The sequence below is a fragment of the Saccoglossus kowalevskii genome, chromosome 17 (assembly GCF_978046115.1).
Source record: "Saccoglossus kowalevskii chromosome 17, keSacKowa6.1, whole genome shotgun sequence".
NCBI classification, from domain to species: domain Eukaryota; kingdom Metazoa; phylum Hemichordata; class Enteropneusta; family Harrimaniidae; genus Saccoglossus; species Saccoglossus kowalevskii.
Genome location: NC_140657.1, coordinates 24,776,662 through 24,803,015, shown reverse-complemented (window position 1 = coordinate 24,803,015; position 26,354 = coordinate 24,776,662). Strand labels below are relative to the sequence as shown.

At 33.7% G+C, this 26,354-nt stretch overlaps 1 protein-coding gene across 3 annotated transcripts; it reads right to left on the bottom strand.

The window, feature by feature from the left end:
- Positions 1-654: 654 nt before the first annotated feature.
- Positions 655-23,454, bottom strand: LOC100373670 (uncharacterized). 3 transcript variants are annotated; one of them, XM_085492442.1, is made up of 10 exons: positions 23,213-23,454; positions 17,570-17,626; positions 14,552-14,696; positions 11,933-12,214; positions 7,961-8,239; positions 6,838-6,888; positions 5,492-5,700; positions 4,848-4,998; positions 4,121-4,213; positions 655-1,876 (listed from the first exon to the last, which is right to left on the bottom strand). In XM_085492442.1, exons 1-10 carry the CDS (start codon positions 23,321-23,323, stop codon positions 1,680-1,682), a joined length of 1,575 nt encoding a protein of 524 aa, XP_085348568.1. In that variant the 5' UTR covers positions 23,324-23,454; the 3' UTR covers positions 655-1,679. The 3 variants fall into 3 exon arrangements, with proteins under 3 accessions (XP_085348568.1, XP_085348569.1, XP_085348570.1); XM_085492443.1 differs by lacking the exon at positions 7,961-8,239; XM_085492444.1 differs by lacking the exon at positions 11,933-12,214.
- Positions 23,455-26,354: the final 2,900 nt, after the last annotated feature.

Here is a 26,354-nt window from a genome sequence, read left to right as displayed (position 1 = left end):
TTCGTTAGTTGTACACAACCACATGTTTTTTGTGTGTTTTTTACAGCAAGTCTTCAAAAGTATTGGGGCAGCCAATTTAAAAACTCGCTACCGATTTAGCTAACTACTTGAGTTTTATTGCTTCCATGACTACACAGTTGGCTGTAGAATCTCGCTGGCTCAAACTTGTGGCCACGCCCACTCTGGGAGAATCTATTACAATAGGAGACGTACCATTTTATGTAGTGGAATATAAATAAACGATATAATTGAAAATATTATACCAATGTACACGTCACTGTGAACAACGGATTACCGATGCGGTGGTCGTCACGCAGCGCGTTTTTTGCATGCTTTGTGTACGTCGATATGAGCCTCATTGTGACAAACATAAAATTTGGTCAAAGACAAAACAAAATTACAGAAAAGTTTATAAATAGAGGCATACAATATACAAGCCGTTTGGCTAAACGGCTATTAGCTTGGCCAACATTGGACAAACTTCAGAAATAGACATGTTCGTGTAATTTGACGTAATTTGACTGTGTTGATGAACATCATTTTTAAAAAATTGGTACAATAATTAGTATTTTACTAACCAAACTTCACAACTAGTTTATAATATTTTATTTGGACTGTTCACATGCACGCATGACAACAACGCAAATAAAATAATAACAATTTAAACTTAGATTTTATTTGTTAAAAATTCATACTGTATTTTAAATTTGCTGTGATAACAATCACTATCCCCGATTCTATAGACTAAGTACATATACACGTAAGCATAATCTACTATAGTTAAAATACTACTACTATATTATAAATATCTACCATAACACAATCGATTTAAAATGGACAAGGTTAGGTGTTTGATGTACGTAACAATATTAAACAAACCGAATTATATCAAGTCAATACAAACCAGTTAAATTTTGATTTTTTATTATTTTACTCTAGATATGCATATTCACACATCTGATCATAGATTACTATTGCCATGAGGTTGAGCAGTAAATATCAATAAAACATGAAGGTCACCATAATCATTATTAACAATGCACATCAGAATGAAATGTTTATGTATGTGAATAAAAGTAACACTCTGTCCCATCAACTGAAAAATTAGCAATAAGATTCTATGTCAGGGAAGGAAGCACTGCACTACATGTTTTGAACATACATACATACATGCAAGACGTGAACAAATACTAAAACAAATTGTTAAACATATTTGCTTATTGCAATGTTGCTGTTTCATCTAGTAGTATTTAGTACTTTACAAACTATTTAGTGAATCAATACACCCAAATCATTATAAAAATATATTATATATATCAAGAACATATTTGCCCGACTATTTGCGAGGTTCTAAAAATGAGACTTGTTGAACTTGTTATATCAAAAATCAAAGACGATTGACTGAAAATTGTTGTTACAACAAAAAGGCCTTCTTAATCAATGATAATGGAAGGAAATGTCATACATATTAAGATCTCAGATATGCATATTATAATAGGAAGCTTTGTGATAAAAGAAGAAATTCATCTTTGACAAAATAATACAAGTCAGTTTTGTTAATACAATGTAAACAAGAGATTGGATTGGATATAGATACGACTGAGATCGTTACATAAATGTGGCATTGTGCTATTCAATACAGCATAATTGTTAAACTACACTGGGCGTGGATGATAACGTTATAAGTATTCGTCTGCAATATGTGGCAAATCCATTTTAACAAGGACATCATAAAACTTTCCAATGGTAGCATCACTCTGTGTTTCACAGATTGACATAAGTTTGTGCATTGGTAGTTTATTTTCCTGTTGGTCCCAGAGATCAATGAGTGTTTTTCCAATTCCGAGATTAGCAGCAAATGTTCGCCAATCCATTCCTGAAAAAGCACATAGTGAATAAGGTATACAGTGAGAGATTTTAAGACAATGGTTTATTACCCCCCCCCCCACTCAGACTAGTATAGCTGCATAACACTTTGTCAATAGTACAATGAATGTCACAATTGATATATCTGGTATGTCGTTATGTATTGACATTGTTTTTTGACTATTAGGAATAGTTAACCTAATCTATGCTTGCAAAATTACACATGGCTTTCCCTGTATATGTAAGGGCAGGCAGATAATATAGGACAGGGATACCATTACATAGGTAGGCAGGAAGAAAACGGCATATGGTTGGAAGATCATAGCACTACCAAGTTTCAAAAAAGACACTATATATACACTTTTAAAACAACCTTAAAAAAATCCAAAATATATACAGGTCATATATATATATACAAGTCTGATAGCGATCTGCTGACTGTTATCTGAGGATCATGCTCACAAGGAATACTTTCAATTCTGTATTTCTGTAATTGCGGCTCCATATTTTTGTCTTTTAAATATTTACGCATGAAATATTTGTGGATTTCTCAGATATATATGTTTCAAATTGCTGTAGCCCATAGTAATTTCAACAGAGATAGGTCATTATGAATACATGTGCATTGAAGACTATTTTAAACCATTAAACAAAGTCCTCTCAGCTGAGATATCTCAGTTGTTAGCAATTCCAATTAGAGGATTGAAGATATCATCATTTCGGCTTTCAACGAGAAGTTGAAAATATCACTTTTTGCTATAAATGGAAAAAATATTCATCACAATTATAGACTTAGATATCCTCACAAAATGAACAAATCTGAGGGAGGTCCACGTAATTGTATATGCATAACATCAAAACAATCAGACTTCAACAAGTCGAAAAAAATTAAACGTTGACATCGATGGACAATCATCCATAAGTCATGAGCGGAGATAAATGGACAGACATTCAAATGAGGCAAAGTGATTGTTCAATTGCAGATCATCAATTCACACAGCATTTTTCGTTGTGTGACAATCCTATTACAAGATCGAATACGATAGTCAAATCCATGATTGTAGTTATATTTATCATTTTTAGACACATTGTGAAAATGAATAATGAATTTGTGCCAATTTGAATACTACATCACAACTGAGCTGCGTGTATGCTAAATACGATTTTTTTTTTGAGATTGTAATAACACGAACCTAATACTAAATATGAGAGTAGAATCCCAAAGAACCAGTATAATGCCAGCAAATCACTTTTCAGTCACAATCCAATAATTCTACAAGTTCACTGGTCAATAACACAGGTTTTCATAACGACATCAAGACAATTAGCCAGTTAAACTGTTTATCAGTCACTTTATTTAGACAAGTATTGGTATAATCATCCAAATTTCTTAATATGTAATTTCAGTTAGCTCTTCAACATGCTGGATCAGCCTGACAATCGTGATATCAATTCTGGGAAGTTGGTCGGGTTAGTGTAATTTACAAAAATGTTGTTCAAAATTGATTAATAGATATTCTCAGGGGCGGACATCCAGGCATTTTTTACCGCCTGTCAACCCTCGCGGTGAAAACAAAGACCAAAAACTCGCAGAAAACGGTACTTTGCGATGGTTGTTGAGAGTCCCCTGAACAGTGTAACAAGATTAGCCCGAGGATATGCAACAAATGTGTAGGATTTTAATAATAAATGTTGCTTGTGATTGGATCAGACTTGTGATCGATATACCCAAGTTTAATCGGAAGACCAAAGCCTGGGTATGATGTAACCTGGGTATAATGCCCATATGTGTTTTACAGGGTCTAGTTGAAGTAAGGATAGTAAACTAATTTTAATGTCCCGATGGTTGCCCAGCCCTGTGACGCAGTGATTGGATATGATATATTTGCATAATGCATTTTAAGTTGGCCATAGGACCAAAATTCACACCTCAAAAAGTTAGAAGAGACAAGCATGACAATCAATGTTTGGAATTATTGTCTGTTACAGCTAAAAAAAAGAGAAAGTAGTCATGAGTTGATTTTGAGCAGTTTTCAATGATCTACAGTTAATTGTAGCGAAATCCATCGGTAATCAGGCTCAGGCTGTAGTTGGTGGTTGGAAAAAGCAGAAACACTGGACATAACTCGGACAGCCAAAATGTTAACAACATATCAGTCTATATGTGTCAGTGAAAATACCATTTCAGTGACGCAATTCCTTTACACAAGCACACTGAAATGTTGTCTGGTTTATTTTGGGGATATGTACTTACCGTTTGGTTGTCTAACACTCAAACATCTACAGAAATCGTCAAGTTCACCATAATCAAGACTTTTGATATGCATATTTCTTGGCCTCCTGGGACCTGCAAAAAAAGGTTTAGTGTAAGTTTACATAAGATAATAATCGAGGAAATTTTAGAAAGAATTCCTGTGTTCAATTTTTATAAAAAATAATTGAAAATAAAAGATTAGCCTTTCAAACAAAAAGCTTGGCAACTAATATTAGTCTGCTATTTGAGATGCACTATATGACAACAATGTGATCCACAGTATTGAAGTGTGAGTTCTCAAACAACAAAATTATATTTGGTTTGTAGCCTATTCCAGAGCACACCTACCACAAGTTCAATTTAAATCTGTTTTCTTACATATCAGAAACTGACTAATAATAGTTAGATAATCAATATGCACTGTTTTGAACATTAAACCAATCAAGTTTGTGTATTACCCAGAAGCATCTATGTACCAAGTTTTAATAAAATTATTGTATTTTTATATCAAGACTTATTAAAATATAATAATTGGTTTTTGAGATATAGGTGGAAATCTAGTTAATTATTATGCGAGTCGTGTGATGTCATTAGTATGCCAATCTGCAATACCGCAAACATTGTTATTGAGATAACACACAAGTACTTGTTTAACCACTTTTTTCATTTGATAAAGGCTGTCCATTTTCTTATGTTTACAACATGTTCCATAAAGGCCAGGCTGTACCTGTGGTTCCTGATGGGAGATATTTTCGAAGGACTTTAACCACATCCATTCTCTCAAATTTTCGTAACTTGCAAACCAATCTGTAGGCTGTCATTTGCATTTGAGTTTCCCAAAACTTCATGTATTCTAGCACCTCGCATGAGATCTCACCCTGCAAAAAATGTTTTTATTTGAAAAATTATTGAAACAACAGTGTACACACACATCGACTAATGTAAATAATATTTATAAGAAACTGACATCTGCCTAAGATGTGTCTTTTATGAATCAACAATATGTTTAAATGTTTCAATAAATGCCACAAGATACAAAGTATTGGCAAACAATGTAAGGGAGAGCTTGTTGGGAATACAATGTACATGCATAAACAAACCCATGATGTCATTCCTCAGTGAATCACATAATGTTGCTGAGTGGGTGGTGCTTATCTACCAATTTTAGGGGGATCTGAAATTGATAACAGATTCATATCTACTGCACAAAGAATATTCAAAAAAAGACCTTTTTTATAAAGATTCACCTAGCAGATATTTATTTATTCATTCGGGGGAATGTATTCATTTGTTTATCAACCTGTCATGATAAGAAGAATTTAATAGTACAGAAGTAAACGAAGAGAATAAATGTACCATAGAGGTAATTACCTCCTTCAATGTGTATCCCAGTACTTTACACTGATCTTGATTTAAAGGGTCAAGATTCTCTAATGCCTCTGTGAATTCTTCCTCGGAAAAAAGAGTTGAAGTGTTGCTAGGAAGTGAAGTGCTTGGTGCTTTTGCAGTACACTGTAGCTGTGAAGCTGTGAAAGTTGTACGAGGTGGTACTGCAGGCTGTGATGGACGGATTTTTGTAGCTGTTGAACATTTAAAAACAAATATTGGTAAGAAGCCAAAATGACATGCTCTTAAACTGCAATAAACTATGGTTATGTAAATGTTAACAGTTATGTCAAATTCGTATCCATGCCTTCTGTTATGATCATTGTACAGATTATAGTATCAGTTTGTGAATGTGACAAAGACTTTTGAAAACACACTTTACCATTTTTAGTTTGACTTTGTGATGTCTCCTGAATTGCATAGGGAAATTTATCAGATGCACTACTACCTATAAGTATAAGCATCACAGCATGACTATTACAAACTTGTCAATTGAAAAGTAACAAATTTCAGGATGAATACAAAATAATTATGCACTGCTATGATATTTCCTTTGCGAACACGAGTGAGAAAAAAGGCAACAATCAGTTGTTCTATGGAAACAATGACTTTGCAATTTCTCCGTTGTGGTAAAAGTACTTTGGTACCCATTTTGGATTGGAAAATGGACAAAATACACACAATTCAGGCTCACAATTCAACATTAATACATCGGCTGATTGGCATGCATAGTCTGAAGGCAAACTTTTTTCACCAAGAATGACAAAAACATATTTACTAAAATTAGAAATTTGAAGTTACATGTCACCCAAGACACCTTTTTAAAAGGTATCAAAATCATATGGTCAAAAGACTTTCAAAAGTCAAAATTATTATCCCTGCATCAACCAGGCCTGGTTGGGTACAACTGATTGCAAACCTTAAAAAAGGTCCCACATCCATTACATGAATCGTTGCCAGCAGTTTTGACCTGATAACTCAGGGAAAAGAAGTTAACCTTTTTTTGTTCTGCAGATCAGAAGTCTTAATCAATTTTACAATAGACCAGATAATATTATTCACATCATGCAACATAAGGAGACATTGACTCAAGGTGGCTGGATTTCAAGAGAAAAATAAACAATTTATTTTATCCAAAATGACAACTATTCACTAAAATTAGTGATATTATCACAAAACAAACATATCTGATATAAGTCTGACCTAAATATCAAGTATCAAAGCACAAGAAATGTAGTTTTTAAGAAAAATGTCTTTTCTTTTTATAATTTCACTTCATTTCTATCTCCTGTTTCATTTCTTGTGCATTGAGCATTAACAAAAGTACTTACTTATTGATACTTTCTCTAATCCAGAGGCAAGATCATCAGATGCACTACTACCTATAATTATAATTATAAACAAAATTATTATATATTGATTAAGGACGAGAACGTGTTATAGATTTCCAATTATAAACTTTTCAGTGCATACAAACATCACTATTAATGTACATATTGCAACTTAGGTTGCAGTGGATGTTAGAACATAAAGGTAAAACTTCAAACTCACGATCATGACAATATTGGAGATATGCTACCTTTCATACTACACTCACAGCGCCAAAAAAGCAGTAATCTGTTGGAAATGTATATTACACCACACACACGACAACAAGGTAATGCACAAGTCGGATTTAAGACATGGCAAGCAACTTATATAATTAGCGGATCTCTATTAACAAATACATGACAATGAACAAAATTTTATTTGAATCAGCTTTCTATGGAAACAATGACTTTGCAATTTCCCCCATAGCTTTACACATACTTTGGTGGTCATTTTGGATTGTAAAAATAGGCAAAATACATACAGTCTGAGCTTCTAATGTTTTATTATACTTCAGAGAACTTACATTCGCTCATGTCATGTCATCAAAATTAAAAACCAGAATAAAAGAATTTTACATCAAATGTGAGTATTCATACTCAGATTTACACTTAAAATATGCATGTTTTAATTCATATAGGACATGCAGAATATATAGTAATTATTGCCCAATTGAAAAGCAAAATGTTACAAGAATCACTGTAGTTTTCCTGCCATCTAAAGTTTGGACACCTGGCAATAATGAGTTCTAAACGGGCTTGATATAGCTACTTAGGATGGACAAGGTTTAGTGAAAATTGGAACCCCTAGCAAATCAGGTGACTTGTCTCATCTGATTAAATATGTGTAAACAAACTTCACATGAAGAAGTACAATAACAATATAACTCATTGTTTCCCTTTCAAGTTCTTAAAAAAGCAGTGCAATTGCTCAAAACATCAGAATAGAGACTTAAATGTCAGGAAAAATAAAAATGGTTTTACAAAGAATAACAAATCAAAAGAAATATAAACATATGGAAAAATAAACAAATGTGTTTTTTCTGTACAAACATGTTCATGCTTTAAAAACAAAATAAATATGTACCTTGGGATAAAGGTAAAGATTGCACTTTTTCAGCAGCATCCAAGAATTTCATCTCAACTAGTTTGCGATGTAACACTGATGCTGTAGCCTTTGACCCACATCGTCTTTTCCATGAATCCAACATTGAATATTTCTGAGTTTCAATATCATCCGGATTATTATGTATAATCGTATCAATCTGAACTCTGGTCACATCAAGAGCAAGACAAAATTTCTTACAATCTTGTAGGATTAATTCTTTACAGATAATTGAGATGGCTTGACCTGTCGCGTCTTCTGCTGAATGACAATAATGAATTGATTCAATTAAAACCCCAAGACAGCTTAGGCTGTTTTCAATTGTTGCACTACTAAGCATATTACTGCGTATATATGCAAAGCATTGTGAAGATCTTCCTATCGTTTGGAATGGAAAACTATTATTAAACTATTATTCAGACTCTGGTGTGTCATATTTTTTTCATTCTCAATATTCATAATAATAGATGATTTTCTTCGTTTACTGCAAGATCTCGCGATATTTGCGGGAGTGGCGTGGACCAAAGGACTGTCGCAAAAGTGATATGATTTTGAACTTGAATTTCTTTTGTTTCAAGAATAAGTGATGATTTTTTTCTACAACATTTTGAGTATATGAACTTAAGATGATTGACAATGTCAGGAAATTGCAATAGTCACTTGCGTGGATAAAGGTGTGATAGGTGTAAGTGGTGGTATAGTCCTGGATTTGACATGTAAACATGCAAGTTAAAACCACTTCTCGGTTCAGGACAATGAAGATTTAGACAATTGGACTGTGGGAATGGTAAATTAACCTTTGAACAAATACTACTCCCGTGTACATTTTTACCTAAAACTAATCAAATTTGCACATTGGCCCAGAGCATCTATGCACCAAGTTTCATCAAAAACCGATGTATGGTTCTTGAGATAGCAGTAGAACAGACACACACACACACACACACACACACACACACACACACACACACACACACACACACACACACACACACACACACACACACACACACACACACACACACACACACACACACACACACACACACACACACACACACACACACACACACACACACACACACACACACACACACACAGACAGACACACTAACTCCCTTTTTGTGCTTGGCACACGGGAGTCAAAAACAGCATGTACCAAGTTTTAAACTATTTGTGAGCAAACAGCATATCAACAAAACATTCTGAAAGTAGTTAATTAGTATGCAAATTAGCTTAATAATATGTACTTTGTAACCATGTATGTAAATGTGTTGAGATGGGCGTAGTGCGAGTGGTTAGTGCTAGTAGCACTAATCCGAAAAAGTACTAGATCTAGTGGTAAAAATGGCACTAGATCTAGCGCAAAAATGGCACTAGATCTAGTGCTAAAATGTGCACAGTGCGAGTGGCATTGTTATCGCATTGTCAACGACGTCGAATAATAGGAGGGGCATCAACAACCACTTCATATGCAAACTACAAACAGTATAAAACATCGGCAATATCTGTGAGATATCCATAATAATACTTTCTTTATATAATACCGGATTCTGCTGTAAATTCGCTCATCAGAAAAATCGTCCTTGGGATTTCACGGCTGGTGGGCGCTTATTTGGGGTTCAAAATTTCAAAAAATAATCATCAAATATTTTTGGGGGACTTATTTTCGTTGAAGTATCCAACTACGCAGACTTTCAACGCCGTTAGTTGGGCCACCCAAGACGAAAGAAACTATTGCAGAATTAACAATAATTAATAATTCTTGCTGAATTAAAAAGTAGACTGCCTGAAATGTCATTACAGTGTCGCCCAGTGTCATTTTTCAAATACATTTGTTTTTATTTTATTGGTAACGAAAGAATATTTTAAACGAAGTTTCATATAAAAACAAACACAACTGCATTGCTAGTAGCAAACGATCAGTTGCGTAATCCGATCATGCTGCGTTTGACAATTGTTGATTATTACTCAGTAGTGATTATAATAACGCACAAAAAATAAATTCGTTGAATTGTTATGAAATTCAAATAAAATTCAACTTAGTTTCATCGTAAGCAAATGATTCCGATCGCATATAAACGCTCGATGCTGTATGGTATCCGCCATGTTTCTCTTGCATGAGTTGAGGTCAAATCGCTAATTAACCAATCAAAATGCTGAATGATGCCAACGTGTTCAAATCACCATAGCTCATTTAAATATGTTAATGTTATTGAACGCAACGCGGAAGAGATTTACCGATGTTGTAGTACGATCTTTTGGCTTGGATTTTGATAGGGAAATGGCATGATTTTTTTTTTCAAATCTAAAAATAGTTGTTTTCAAAAGATGAACTGAGCATTAGAAGAATAATTTAACATTGTTTACAGTGATAACAGCTCTTTGTCCAAACGAAGCTTACCCATTCACACTAGTCACAATAAACACGCTCTTGAATAAAGCTGTGAAGGGTTAAAATACGCATTTCACAACCGGAAATTCAACAGGCGAACTTGTTACTTCACAGATTTTACATGTTTTAATTATTAGCAACTGTAACAAGAACAAGATTTTGAGAGTCTACAGCAAAAAATCCTAAGGACTCCTAACAAATATCATTGCAGAGAAAGTGTCTAGACATATATTATATGGTCACGTTAAAAAATCGGCGAGGTATATCATATTCCGCTAACTGGTTACTTGTGTAAGCAATCGCAAACTATCATCGACATCAAAGATGAGCTAGACAATGTCCATATCAGGATTAACTTGGGTTGAAACAAAAGGAAATAAGCCAGGCAATATAAATGGTCACTTGAGATGCGTTGTGGACCCTTTAGTACCTCCATGCTCCGAATATTACCGAATGCTTGAGATTAGCGTAATCCATTGTAAAAAGGGGCTAAGAGCTAACGAGACCAATGTTTGTGAACGAATATTGACAAACGATCACAGGGTAAAGCTAAAACAATAGCGTCGTGGCTTTTTCCCGTTAGTACCGCCATGGTACAATGTAACAACAGAATTGCGTGAATCGACTTTTACCATTGGTTGATTATGTCCGCAAAGGTCAATGTCATGACAACCAGACAACGGTTCATTTTCTGTCTAGTTCCCAGCGGTACTGAGCAACATGTCAATTCACAGGTCGCCGTACACACAAAATCTGCCGAGCTTTACAGGGATTCGGGACTTAGACTAGCAGTATACACATTTTTTATTTAGTTCATATATGCCATCATAATTTCATTTACGAAGATCTATTTTCATTGAGTGTGGCGCCGACCAGAAATAAAACGGCACGTCAGCGATTAAAAAAAAAAATCAATGCTGAATTCCACCATTTACATACAAGTTACAAGTTTACATACGCCGAAGTTGAAAACACAAACTTCCACACAATACCATTTCATACAGTGTATCTATTCACAATTTGTAAAAATTGTGAAGTTCGACCTGCAGTTTCACTGACCATGGAGCTAGTTTCCCGGCCGATCGCGTTGTTTCAAAGGTCTATTAGTTACGATACACGTGGACAATGACATTCATGTACATACTCAGTTTTCCCACTGTAGCACATTTCCAATAAATGAAAGATACAACAACTTTACGCAAATATTAATTTATTTTCAGACAATTACGGGATGTCTCGACGTCGTTGACAACGCGATATCAATGCCACTCGCACTATGTACATTTTAGTACTAGATCTAGTGCCGTTTTAGCACTAGATCTAGTGCCGTTTTAGTACTAGATCTAGTGCCATTTTAGCACTAGATCTAGTACTTTTTCGGATTAGTGCTACTAGCACTAACCACTCGCACTATGTTCATTTCGACACATTTACATACCTCTTGTAACACATCACACCTGAAGTTCGTCACAACAGCGGTTCATGAGATATTGTTGGAACAAGATTTCACACATGCATCCATCCACAAATACAGAAGCTAGAAATATAATATCACACACCTGCTGATAAAAAAGGTTTCAGATTTTCTGCAACATTTTTCAATTCCAACTCAACCAATTTGTGATATAACTCATTTACATGCATAGACGGCTTGTATGGACACTTTTTTTTCCACAGATATAACATTGACTCCTTCTGCATTTCAGCATCACGTGGATATGTTTGCCCAATGCCATCAATTTCATCTTGAGTTAATCTGAGTTTCCGAGATAAGTTTTTACATTCTGATACTGTTAGTTCATTACAGACCTTGTGGATAGCACTGTCAGTGGCATCAACTTCTTCAATATTAAACAAAAAATTACTATTTATTATAAACTACTTTGAAGTTACATCATATAATTTAGCCATTCATACTCTATGCAAATTAAAATTATTTTTTATGCAAAATAGCAATGGTCACCAATGCTGTATTTTTTGATTACATGTACTTCCTTCTATGAATGAATGATTGTAATAAAGAAATATATTCTGAAAGATAACTAGAACGTCAAATACAACATCTTTGTTTAAACCATGAATAGTTTACATTATATAAATTAGCCATTCATACTTTATGCAAATTAACATTATTTGTTATGCAAAATAGCCATGGTCACACCACTAATGCTGTATTTTTTTATTACATGTATTTCCTTCTATGAATGACTGGTTTAAATAAAATAAAATAAAATTAAATTAAATTAAATTAAATTAAATTAAATTAAATTAAATTAAATTAAATTAAATTAAATTAAATTAAATTAAATTAAATTAAATTAAAACATGCCATGCATGGCACAATTCATGTTAGTTATGAAACTTAAGATATATAGTTTTGTTTATAGTAATATAGTTGGAACATAAACATGTCAGAGATATGGATCCAGAGGATGATGCCTGGTTATGATGATTTTTTTTAACATTGAAATGATTGATATTCAGTCATCTTGTTTCTGATTTTCAAACGAGTACTTGTCCATATTGAGAAGTATTGCTCTGGAACAGCATTAATTGAAACAAAATGGCCACTGGTTAGCCATAACGATTATCTATAACATGATGTATAATGAATATATAAAATTTGAACATAATCAGTCAAATCATGTAAGAAAGATGGCTCTAGAACCGCATTCATTGAAAAAATGGCCTGCAGTCTGCTATTTTGAATCTGATTTAAAAAATAAAATGACATGCATCAAGGTCCATTAATGTCCAACATAAGTACCAAGTTTAAACAAAATTCTAGATTTTGATGATTTTTCAGCCCATAAAAGGTTGCTATTTGGCCATTTTGATTCAGATAGTCAATAGTCAAACCAATATATCTATGACATGATCTATAATAAACATAATCAGTCAAAGCATGGCAGAGAACTGCATTGAGAAAAACAAAATGGCTGCTATACAGCAATTTTAAATTCGATCTGAAAAACAAAATGACATGCATAAGGTCCCATAATGACCAACATCCAATAATGTACCAAGTTTGAACAAAATCCATCTAAAAATTCTTGATTTTGATGATTTTTCAGTACAAAAATGGCCGCCATTCGGCCATCTTGAATCAAATCGTGGAACAAATTGCTGTGCATATGTATAATATAATGCATGATATATGTGTGACGTTTGGATGTAATCGGTCCAAGCATGTCTAAGATATATGTCCGGACGCACACACTTACGCACGAATACATGGACGCACATAGGCCTGTCTAGCTAGCAAGTATTTTTTAAGATCATTATTGGAAATACAAAATTTATTTTATTTATATCATCCACAGAAACATGTTGCACATATGATAGAAATAAAATATTGTCATAGAATGTTTTAAGACTGACATTATCTAATAAATAATGTCTATAGGTTGGAAAAGGTGCATGACAATGTTTCATGTAAAAGAATACCTTAAAATATACATGGGACAATACAGGATAACTTCCACACTCTCACTATGCATACTTTGTGGTATTCTCATAATAATCCCTAATACTTATTTATTATTATACATCTGCCACCGTAACGCCATAAGATAGAAACAGTGTGCCGTAATTTTGCAGTATTTTACAGGTATTTTCATCCTACCATATTAGGAAATGCAAATTCCAAATATGGAATTATTACATGCGTAAGTGTCCTCTAATGATAAAAATAAACATTATGTATGCCTGGGAGGAAAAGATGTATAATAATAAGGTTATTATGAAGACTTTGCAGTATCCTCGTAATAACCTCATAATACCAGAGGTACATTACTTGGGGTTTGCAACACGCATAGTACTGTATGGTGACATCATGTCAAGATCCCATCCAAGTCTCATCTCGTAGATAGCGAGACTGATGCTACGACCTCGTAATAATCAATAAAACATGTATTACCACATTCATAGTGAAGAAATGTAATACATCGAAAATATACAGAAAATATAGTTATCGTATTCCGTCATATCATGAGCAGCTATTTTGATCCACCTAGACATCCCAGTATCCTAGTTACCTCGGGCATGCGCATTCGCATTTTTCTGAGTTGGAACGCTTATGCAAGAGCGAGATTGAAACAGGATCTTGGTATCATGTCACCGTAGATGCAAACCCCAAGTAATATACCTCTGATAATACTTATTTATTATAATTATACCTTGCTGTGCATGGACTTTGTGTTCAAGCCAACCTTCTTCTTTTAATTTCTTTGCTAGTTCAGGATGAGGTTTTTCACAAGCTTCTACAAACCTCTTAAATGCGTTTGGTCCTTTACGACATATGATATCAACAAGTTCTCTGGCCTACATGACATACATATAAATGTAAGAAGAATTTAGTAAGGTAATTGTTTTAATGAACATTTATGTTTAAAAGCTTAAATCAATATACAAGAAAAGTGCCATTTTTCACTTATCCCTGATAACAGTTTTATTCTGAACAAGCAGCCTCTTGGCTGAACAAGTCTGAAAGAGGTCAGCCTGAGGTACCTATGTCTATGATACCAGAGCAATCAGACTTGCGGAATCAAAAATGAAAAAAAAAAATCATCAAAATCAGAGAATTGAAGATATCATTACAAAATGAACAAATCTAAGAGAGGTCTACCCAAGATACAACTAGTATCAAAGCAATCTAGCTTCACGAGTCACGCCAGTTGTGCCCTCCACGATGCTCCAAGATGTTGTTTGGCCAGTGAGGGTCGTACTACACCTATTTGTCAGGCTACAAAGCAATCAGACTTGTAGTTTTTAAGAAGTCGAAAAAGAAAAAAGTTAATGCAGACGCCATTGGATGACAACTGATAATTACTCATATGATAAGCTCTGCTCGACAAAGTCTTCAGCGGGGCTAAAAGCCTGCCTCCTAACCACAAGGGTCACGAGCTTGATTACCGTAGATACTGCATGAATTAACCAAAATGGGCCAATTGGCTTGTCAACAACAGTTTTTGCCAATAAACGACCAACATTTCATTTGAGAGTAGGGACATTAAGTGCTATGCAACTCAAAATTAGGTAAAAGAAAAAAATGCAAAATATATAGTTCTAACCTTCATAATTTTTTATGATCTCTCTTCAAAACAAAATTGATAATGTTTTATATGGTGATATATTAGGGATTAGCCATGATTATTATTACCACAATATTGTAAATCACAAATATGGTAGTTTATATGATTGTTGCTATGGCAATTACAATTCTTATCAACTTATCAACAAAAGAGGTCACTCATGATAGCCATATACCAAGTCACAAAGCAATTGAGCTGGTACATTGTAGTTTTCTAGAAAAGTGGAAAATAGTATTAATTACCAAAAATGCCAAAAATAATCGTTAAAAATAGAAAACTAAAGACATCTGACAGATGACAGATGTCTACCCAAGGATACCAAGTATAATAGCAATTGAGCTGCCAGTTTTTTTTTATTAAATCAAAAAATCAGCAAAAGACAAAAATAATTGCTAATCAAAGAAAGCTTAGAATGAAGAGTATCAAAGACATATTTAAAATTACTTGCACCTCTGATATTGACAGAAAAGTCCTACAGCATCTATGTACCAAGTTTCATTGAAATGTCATGAGTAGTGCTTGAGATATCCATGGAAAAGCTAAAAATTAACTAATTATGCAAATTAGGTAATTAATATGCACGGATATTAACCTAAATCTATCAGGTTTGTCCATTGTCCATCAAGTTTCATTAAATTGTGATGATGAGTACTTGAGATACCAGTGGAAAAAAATTACTGATTATTATGCAAATTAGGTAATTAATATGCACAGATTTTTACCCAAAACTAACCAAATCTGTGCATTAGTCCAGACAATTTATGTACCGAGTTTCATCAAAATCCAACGAGTGGCTCAACATGGAACATTAAAAAATTAGCTAATTATCATGCAAATTAGATAATTAATATACAGGGATTTTTACTAAAAGCTAATCAAATTTGCACATTTTCCCAAAGCATATATGCATCAAGTTTCATCAATGGTTCTTGAGATATCATTGGAATGGACAGACACACACACACATATCTTCACGTCGTACAATCGTTGTGACCGCACATTGGATTAACTTTTAATAAAGTTGAATTAACTTTTAATATAGTTGCGATATGAACTTGATTAAAACGCATTTATATATAGGGTTGAGTTTTAATTGGCGTTCAATTAAACTCAATTACAATGCAATACAAAGTAGAATTGCATTTTAATTAAATAGAGGTTGATAATGACAGAACATAACATTTTTTTATGAAGCTTAGGTTTAGTAAAGGGAGTAGGTATGGTACAATTATATTAATATAAATTGAACCATACTTTCCCCCTTTACTAAATCTAAGCTATGCAAACGTGACTTAAATTCGATTAAATATTAAATAGTGCTTGATTAAATATTAAATAGTGAGGTTAGGTCCTGAAGTCACATGTTGGTGTAAAGTTAAATGAAAGTCACAATGTTGGTACCATACATGTACATGCACATACTCACAGACACACACACACACACGTACATACATACAGATGGTAGTCAAACCTTCAATCTCTCTGTTGCTAGGCAACATGTTAACCATTAAGCCACACATAAGGTTGGCCAATTTCATGAGTACAAATCATATTTTGTTTGGTAACCAAAATTTAATCTTGTTGAAAATTTTAGTTTACAAATAGTTGGCCTTTATGTTTATTTCAACTCTTTTTCCGTAAATTGTGTGGGCGTTATGTCCTGTCTCCCCCCCCCCTCCACACACACACACGTGTACCATACATAAATAAAATTTATCTTATCTTACATAATAGCGACATACCATTAAACAACATGTTAAATTTCATATAGTCGATATACTGTTGGTTTAAAATGCAAATCTATATATAGAACAGCAATTTAAATTCTTTTAAATTGCAACTCTATATAAAATGTAAAAAAAGCAAAAACAACATCATACAATTTGTAACTTAATGTACAAGATAGTACAGTTAATATATATATACCTTACCCTATTCTAAAACACAAGGTTCTATTGTATTAAATATTATTGTAAATTAATATGAAAAATAGTGAGAGTCATTACTTGGTCATGCCTGTCATTGTCGATGTATGAAATTCATCACTACGTTAACTCCGCACATGCACACACATTTCTAATCGCCAACTCCTCATATGATTACCTTGGCAATTTTCGTAGGCTTGCCTTTAATATTTTGTTCATCTTCTTCATCAATTGTCTGAAATACAACAACACTTTCATTTTCAAAGGGTTGGAGATGATCGCGTTGTCTTCATTAAATGATGTATTCATATGTAAAAAAAGGCACATGCAATTATATCTTATCTATAGATGTTTGTAACTGACAGACATAAACAGTTGTAAGTTTCACTCGGTAATTAAAAAACAATTACGATCTTATAATCTTGTGTTCACACTAGAAATTCTAACAAGAGGTGTAAAAATGGCGGCTGCTGAATACTGTAAAGTGACTAATTTTCACTGGGTTTAAATTTCGCTGATTTACCATTTCAGGCGTATTCAGTGGGATTTAATTTCACGGTTTTATCATTTAGAAAATGTGTTCTATGCTAAATTTTACATATTCACTGGGTTTTAATTTAGCGTATTTTCCAGTCAGCGAAATAAGCAAAATTAAAACCCAATGAATAATTAATCCCTTTACAGTAATGTGCAAAATGGCACTGACTCGTAGACAGGCAATATTCTGGCTAACAATATATTTATGTCTTCTGTGGATTTTTTCATTCGAACAGTAGTTAGATAACATTTATGGGCCATGTAAAATACCATTATAATAATTTTACATACATAGAAAAATTTGTTGAACCTAATCTGTTGTTAGCCCTATCTTGAAACTAGTCATCATACTTTGAGTTTAACAAAGTATACAGGTCAATATAACAACTGCCTTAAAATCTAAACCTCATTGCAGGTCTGCCTATTTTGAAATTAGATAAACTTACAGGTGACTGACTTAAACTAAAACAATTTTACATAGTTGTAACATGTTCATATCTGTTTTACTTTTACACCAATGTAACTTAAGTCATTTCCAAAGACTCTGCCATATGATAATGATGATACGATTGTTTTTTGATCATGAAAATCTAAATAAAAATTGTCAAAGAGTATTTAATAATGACTTAAGGTAGCGGGACTATTATTTGCATACTTGTTTGTGACTAAATGACTACAAATAGACCCGGGAAAGTATATATTTTTAGAATCGCCAGACTTCAAGCTTTTCACAAGTGTATTTTGCATGCCCGTATCTGCAATCTACGACGCGTTACTCAATCAAAGGTGAAAAATTACTTTTTCTGTAAAAAAAATAATTACGCATTTATGCTGGCGATAAGAAGTATTTTTTTCACTTTTCCTAGTTGTTCAATAGTCTGGTAAATTGAATGTGTCTGGTTAGTTTTATTCAAGCAACGCGTTTTAAAAAATAGTGTCCTGAATTTCAATTACTGTTTTAGTCGCATTGCCCCCAACTCAAACCACAACTCGTTGGTAAATAATCGATGAAATAGTTTGTCTGGACACATTCAAGTTCCTCTCATTGTCATCTTAAAGCTGTGAAAATTTGGTGTTAATCCAACGACAATAAGTATACGTTATTTTTTGTTAAAGACCTTGTATTTTGAAAAACATAAACTCCTAGAAAACGTCCATAAATTAACAGCAAAGATTTTCGAGCTTGTTTATCGGCATAATCAATTTGTTTTTCCATCAAGGTCTGTTTTAACATGTGTAGGGACATCCAAATGTGTAAGGCTATTGGAAACCAAAAAAATAAAGGAATGGGATAGCTATAATTGGATAAATTCGGCATATGAAAACACCAAAATCAATGATTTTTTTTCAGTGGCTGTGTGACCTTGTGTCTGACACATTCATATGCAAATGACTAATCTGTGAAACAAACAGGGGCGGACACAAACCACTCAAATGTTTGGAAACACTCATTGTGTGTCAGATAGCTACTGATAACACATCCTAACATTGCTTTGTCTTGAGTTTATCTTTGAAACTTATATGCACACAGATTAAACCTGTGTTGTTGATTTTGGAAAACACTACTGAGGCTGCCTTGCTTCCCTTCAGAAAATCTATATTTTAACCAACTTACATGACATTCTATGTTATATTGACTTTATCATATGAAAGTTTATGGTGCATTTCATCAATTAATAAATAAATGTGAAAATCGTAATTTTCAACACAAATAATAGTCTCACTACCTTAACACAAAATGGCTGCCACCCAATAGAGTTTGGAGTTCCATTGTTATCTTAGAAACAATTTCACTATGTGAACAGTGGATAGCTTATCAGAGCGCCGGAAACCAGGTAAACCAGAAAATAAATTTCTCAAGCTAGACTTGAACCCCCGCCACGGGAACCGACTGATAGCGCTATAACTTGACACTTGTTTATTAACTTACACAACAAACAGATGTGCCTCAGTAAGCCATTATCTTGTCTTGGTCAAGATCTCAAAGTAATATTCACAGTATATGATACTTAGGAACGATGTCAAAAGATCGATGTCTGATAAAAAACTTATTTGCTTTAGTTTGGGGGTGGGGGGGGGGTGGACCTCAAAAAGTTTCCATCCTACAAAAACGATTTTATTTTTTAATGAAGTCAAAAAAATCTTGGAGTATTTGTAGTTCGTTTTTTTTCTATCCAATCATGGACAGAAATAATAGAAAATGAAAAAAAAACACACAAGACGAGAAAATGGTTTGGTCCGAGCATAAATATGTGCGTCAAATGAGGTGCATTTGTAAAGTCTTTTTACACCCACCCGACAACCAACTACTATGCCATACTACTGTCTGATTATCAATTTGTATTTAATGGTGAATGTAGTCTGACGCCATTACCAATATTTATCAATTAAGTTTCAGTGGGGGGTGGGGGGTTTTGAAAGAAACTAAAGGAATTAAGTTTTTTATCCAACATCGATCTTTTGACATCGTCCCTTATACATGTGTCTTGGTTTTATTTTGAAAAAATTTTGAAATTTTATTTTGTTTGCTACAAAAGCAGGACAGCATTTTCATTTTAACACTGGCACAATCACTATAATAAGTGCATGTCTGCAAATATATATTGCATATAAATAATAATTCAGGCCAGGCCATGCATGTATTTGAACATCTTGAATAAATAAGTTAAAACATATACCTTTGTTCATGAAAATGCAGCCACAGGATAGTCACCACAAATAACTTCCAATACCAACCAGGGCAACCAGGGCAACTTAAGGAATATAGTGTTTGATTTATTATACATGTACTATAAGTGGATGATGAATGGGCCATTCCAGTTTATATCTGCGAGCCCCCCCCCCCCCCCCTTGAATACCCCGGAATTCCAACTGTATATGGAGAAACAGAATCTGGAAATCCAGACGAGTATGGAAAAAAATTCCTGGAAATCCAGGCAGTTATGGCTACTAAATAAAATATGGCCTAGTTTATCTCGCCACATACCGGTTGATGAGGTTGGATTTCCAACAGTATGACTAAAAAAACTTGGAATTCTGACTGTATATGGTAAAAAAATTGGGCCAGTATGAAATAGTTATTACTGAAATTAGATAAGGATGGTGGCACGATTGAGCTCATCAACACCGTGAATCAGGACTACCGGTAGCTTGGATTTCTATTATCAAATATAAAATTTTGAACTTGGTAATCTAGCATATGATGAGAGTTATATTTGGAAATCCTACTCTGTATGGTGGCACAATAGAACTCATCAACACCATAAGTAGGAACTATAGTTTTGGATTTCCATTACTGTATGGTGAATGGTGATTTGGAAATAAAACTTTGTATGACTTATACACCCATGGAAATTATACCCTGTATGGAGTAAACTCACAAACTCATCAACAGGGGGTGCAGATATAAACTGGAATGGCCCAATAGAAACATTAGTCCCGGGGGTGGCAAGAATTAATTAAGGCATAATTCCAGAAGACCTACACTTTATGCAATTTTTTTTAATTATGCTAATTTATTCATGACATGGCAGCTTCTGTGCTCATGAATATTCATTAATTTGTGGGTCATTCCAAAAAAAGGCTATATATTATTGTGGGGGGAAAGAAGAAAAAGGAGTAAGAAAGGAGGAATTAGCCATCAAGTTTGAATGGTGGATATTAATTGATCGAGAGTTTTTTACACCAAAATAAGTATCAAATATTTGTCCACACATTCGTTCTCTCAATTTAACAACTTGTAATGGTGGAAATTAATTGATCGAGAGTTGTTTACACCAAAATAAGTCTAAAATATTTGTTGAGACATTTGTTTTCTCAATTTAACAAATTGTAATGGTGGAAATTAATTGATCGAGAGTTGTTTACACCAAAAAAGTATCAAATATTTGTCCACACATTTATTCTCTCAATTTAACAAGTTTGAATGGTGGAAATTAATTAAACCAGACATGTTTAATCCAGAGGTGGTGGCACTAAATTTGGCATGGGGGGGGGGGGGGTCTGCTCATCAATGTCACGCCTGGACCCTCTATTAAAACGCTATTTCCTCCATTTTGAAGGGCAAATTTTAATATATGCTGACACAAAGGGGGCAGTGATAATATGTGTTCTTTATGGTCCACTCTTCCTCGATAAACAAGGACATGAGCGGCAATTTAGTCAAAGACAAAAAAATTGAAAAAGAAATAAGCCTTATATACATTTATATACTTTTATTTCTTTTTTGTATTTTATATATATATATATATATATTTTCTGTATCTTTTAATCTTTATTGTATGTTAGTCCAGATCTCAATGGAGATAGGTTGACAATAAAGTTATTATTATTACATTATCGACAATAGACGCTGACCAGCAAGTTCCCCTCTATCTTATTATGTTTTTATTTTTCATTTTATTTGTATTTTGTCTTGCCATTTTGTATATATCTGAAAGTTTATTGTATTATAAAAATCCAGATTCTGAACAGGATATGATTTCAATAAAGGCATTATTATTATTACATCACATGGTGATATACTAGTATAAGAGTATGCAAATGAGTTAATGAGGAGCCTTGTTTTAAAATACATAAAAATAAAATTGGTGTAGAATGAGTTTGTAACCTATTTTTTCACTTTAAAAATGTATTTTGTACCTAAAAAATAATAGTATTGATGCACCTATAGATGATTTTGGGCCAGAAAATAGCAGGCATTTCACAGGCACTTCAAATAACTCACCGTGACCTGTGTTATGCAACCTCGACACAAACTGCCGACCACTGTCTCCCTAAACTCAATGGCAAACGTGTTCGCATTCACAAAAAAAGTTTTCTGCCTGCACCATTTCCAGAGTCTCTAATTGCCCACCCCTAAGCCTGTGAAATGGGGTCGTACAACTTATAACTCAACTGTGTAGACGGCAAATTAATTGCGGTATAAACACAGTCAGCTGGCGCACACGTGATGATAAAATAAATACGATATTTACTATATGGGGGCCGCCATATAGTAAATATCGTATTTATTTTATTATCACGTGTGCGCCAGCTGACTGTGGGTGTAAAGTTCACATTTAACAACTTCAAGACAAAATTTAGGACAATGATCGATTGTTTGAAACAACAATTTATATATTTGTTTAACCATAGAATCAAAAACACGTGTTTTAGTTCCATAATATGACCCAATTAGACGGTTATTATCGTTTGGGGAATATACATTTGGTATAATTGATCGTGAAAATTAAGTTTGCTTACTTGACAACTGATGTGAAAATAAACTACAGAATATACTCACATTATCAACGATTAGATTTTCGACGACTTTGTCGGTTTCCAGCACCTTCGCCATCTCTGCTCTGTGCCGCCGTAACAGCTGCCTGTGTTCATCTTTCATACCAAACGACATGGTCGTGTCGTGATATTATAATAAGAGTTGTTTTAAAGTACAAGGAACATATCGGGTTTGCTATAAAACCAATATGGAGGCGGGGTACCTCTTGTTCCTGGAATCGCCATACTTCCGCATTTAGATTATCGCTGAGGGCGCAAACAGATTAAATCGACATAAAAACTCATGGTTTCTCGACCAGCGGGACGTCTGTTTGTCATTGCGGTCAATGAGCAGATATGAGCCTAGAAGATATGATTTGTAACGGATGTTAATGTTATTTCCACTAGGATTTACTACAGTTCCACGCCTAAAAACTCAGTATGACATACTAGTACTTAAGTATCAGTGTTGTCATCATTTAATCTACTAGCGATTTCATTAAAGCGCGGTGGTCGTCGCGCTGCGCATGTGCGACATTTGTGTTAATAACAATTTTATTGTTTTATAATTAATTTCTGTTATTAATATTATAGCGTTACAATTTGTACAATCTACTACAAATTACTACAATTTCGCATCAGGATAAGTCCGCAATACATTCCTAAAGAATGGTCATACACAAAAATAACATTGTCAGCCCTGAATCAGTCTACTTGCGACGGACCCCGCGGCCCGAGTCTATCCAGTCACCGACGTCGAATAATGTCGTATTTATTTTTGTCTATAAAACCTGAAACCAGAACCGGAATTTAAAGATATACGTGTATTAGCATTATATCCGGGGGTTAGGTTGGTATACCTGCCAATTCCTGCATTGTTATAGATGATTGCAATTTAATTGAGCTTAAAGGTCGGTAGTCGTCGTGCCATGCATGCGCGAGATATATGGGTCTCATATAAACAAAGATGGTGTTGCGCAGATCAACGAGTACAACTGAGACGTTTTCAAACTTTAATTACTAGTAGATAATTTTAAGTGATTGAAAGGTATCGAAGGAGTCGCGGGCGATATTCAGTGCAAGTCGCGCCCAGGTCAAACCTCATACTTGTGATTTCCATTTGAAGAGCGCATTGGATTGTGGGGAGATCAATGTTTATCAACACAAATGTCGCACATGCGCAGCGCGACGACCACCGCGCTTTAATTAAATCGCATTCTCATACAGGCTTGCACTAAATTATACATGTAATTAAATTCATTTCTATTCTAAATTCAATTGATTTTAATTAAGTTTAAATTAAACTGTATTTATGTTTAGAGCTGTAATTTAATTGAGTTGTTCGGTACATTCAGGTACTAAAATCCTGGAGATATTAGTTATTTATGCCAATTGGCTGTGTAATGCATATATCCATGGTGACGCATTGGTAGCGCGGACGACGGTAAAATTATCATTTACTTGAAATGAAAACACTGTATTCCCTCACTGCTTACTTGCAAAAAATTATTCCATCTTTCACATTTTTACTTGTCCGACAGATAACACACATCAAATCAGTCTTTTCTGTGAGTAAGCATTCAAAATACGCAGGCATTTATGAAAATAATATTGTTTAAAAAGGCTGATAATATAACAATTACAGTAAACTAATCCTGGAGGGGGGGCTAGCTGGTACAGGCCGGGTTACAGGGAAGTAAAAACGTCATTTTATGTTTTTCAGGCAATAGAATGGATGTTCCATTTACAGTAAAAATAGGTTTTTACGTTTTACAAATAAAGCAAATTCCTAATTACATTTTACATTTGATAATATTTTTTGATAATTTGTGTTTAAAAATCGAAAATGGAAACTGCGCACGAATTTATTTTGGAAAATGCTTTATACGCTTACAAAAAATAATATACTTTGTACATATTACGGACGAATAAAATAGGTGATTACATTTTACACCTTGCCCATGTCTACGAATTTACAATTCTTATTTATTTAAATTACATTATTACAAAAATAGAAACAATCGATTACAGCTTACGAAAATACCCCTTGTCGACCCTCAATCCGGGCCCTCAATCCTCGCTTGGTCTTATCATTATTATAATAATAATAACTTTATTGTCAACCTATCTCCATTGAGATCTGGAATAACATACAATAAAGATTAAAAGATACAGAAAATATAAATTTAAAATACAACAACAATAAATAAAAGTATAACCGAATAAGAAAAAATAACTGTTAAAAAAAAGTCTTTGACAAACTAGTAAATAAATAGTTTACATATAAATGTAAGAATGCATAGTATATTTTCAGGGCAGCTGGCAATCTCTGTATATTTTCTTTTCTCATAAGAAAGCATTTGTGAATGTATTTTGATATTTTGAGAATCAGTTTTTCATCTTTGTTATTTAGAAGAGTTTCTAATTTCTGTCTATTGGTATTGTTTTTAGGCTGTATTTTTAATTTTTTGAATATATCGTTTCTTTCATTTATGTATAATTTACAATTTAGAAGAAAGTGTATTTCATCCTCTACTTCATTAGTTTTACAAATGGGACATTTTCTATTGGATATATCTATGTTGCTGTGTCTTCCTGTTTCTATCTGTAAAACGTGCGCACTGATTCTTAATTTTGTCATTGCAGCTCTATGTGATGAGTTTTTAACAACTTCTAAATATTTTTCAAAAATATTATCAGTTTTTAGTAGCCTGTATGTACGGAGTTTGTTTTTATGATTTTTTCCTTTATTGTCATCATGCATTTCATTTTTAGCAAGTTCAGTGTACATACTTTTTAATTTGTCAGACACTGTGCTTATAATATTGTCATCATTGGCATCTACATCAAGTAGATTGAAAATGTTTTTAACGCCGGTGACCCAATTTTGGGTATTCTGACTATCTAAATGGTTTCCAAGACTGAATGCTTCTGCCACCAGTGTGTTATGGGGCATTTTATTTATTTTAAGCCAATATTTTAGCATTTGCTTTATGCTAGAGAGAATCAGAGGGCATCTGTGTAAACAATGTACGTATGGTGTACGTCGCCACGATTGAGTCCCATGTTGTTGTTTTCAATAAATAAAATTAGAATTATTATTAATCTCTAGATTCGACATATTACTTGTTTTAATTGCCGAGATTGTACGACACCCGGATGTCATT

What these genes read in the sequence shown, in the direction of transcription:
- LOC100373670 (XM_085492442.1), bottom strand. Translation starts at nt 23,323, where the DNA reads ATGTCGTTTGGTATGAAAGATGAACACAGGCAGCTGTTACGGCGGCAC. An exon ending in AGCCTACGAAAATTGCCAAG is followed by an intron (nt 14,697 to 17,569) that starts GTAATCATATGA and finishes TATGTCATGTAG; the next exon opens with GCCAGAGAACTTGTTGATAT. An exon ending in ATCTTTACCTTTATCCCAAG is followed by an intron (nt 6,889 to 7,960) that starts GTACATATTTAT and finishes TTATAATTATAG; the next exon opens with GTAGTAGTGCATCTGATGAT.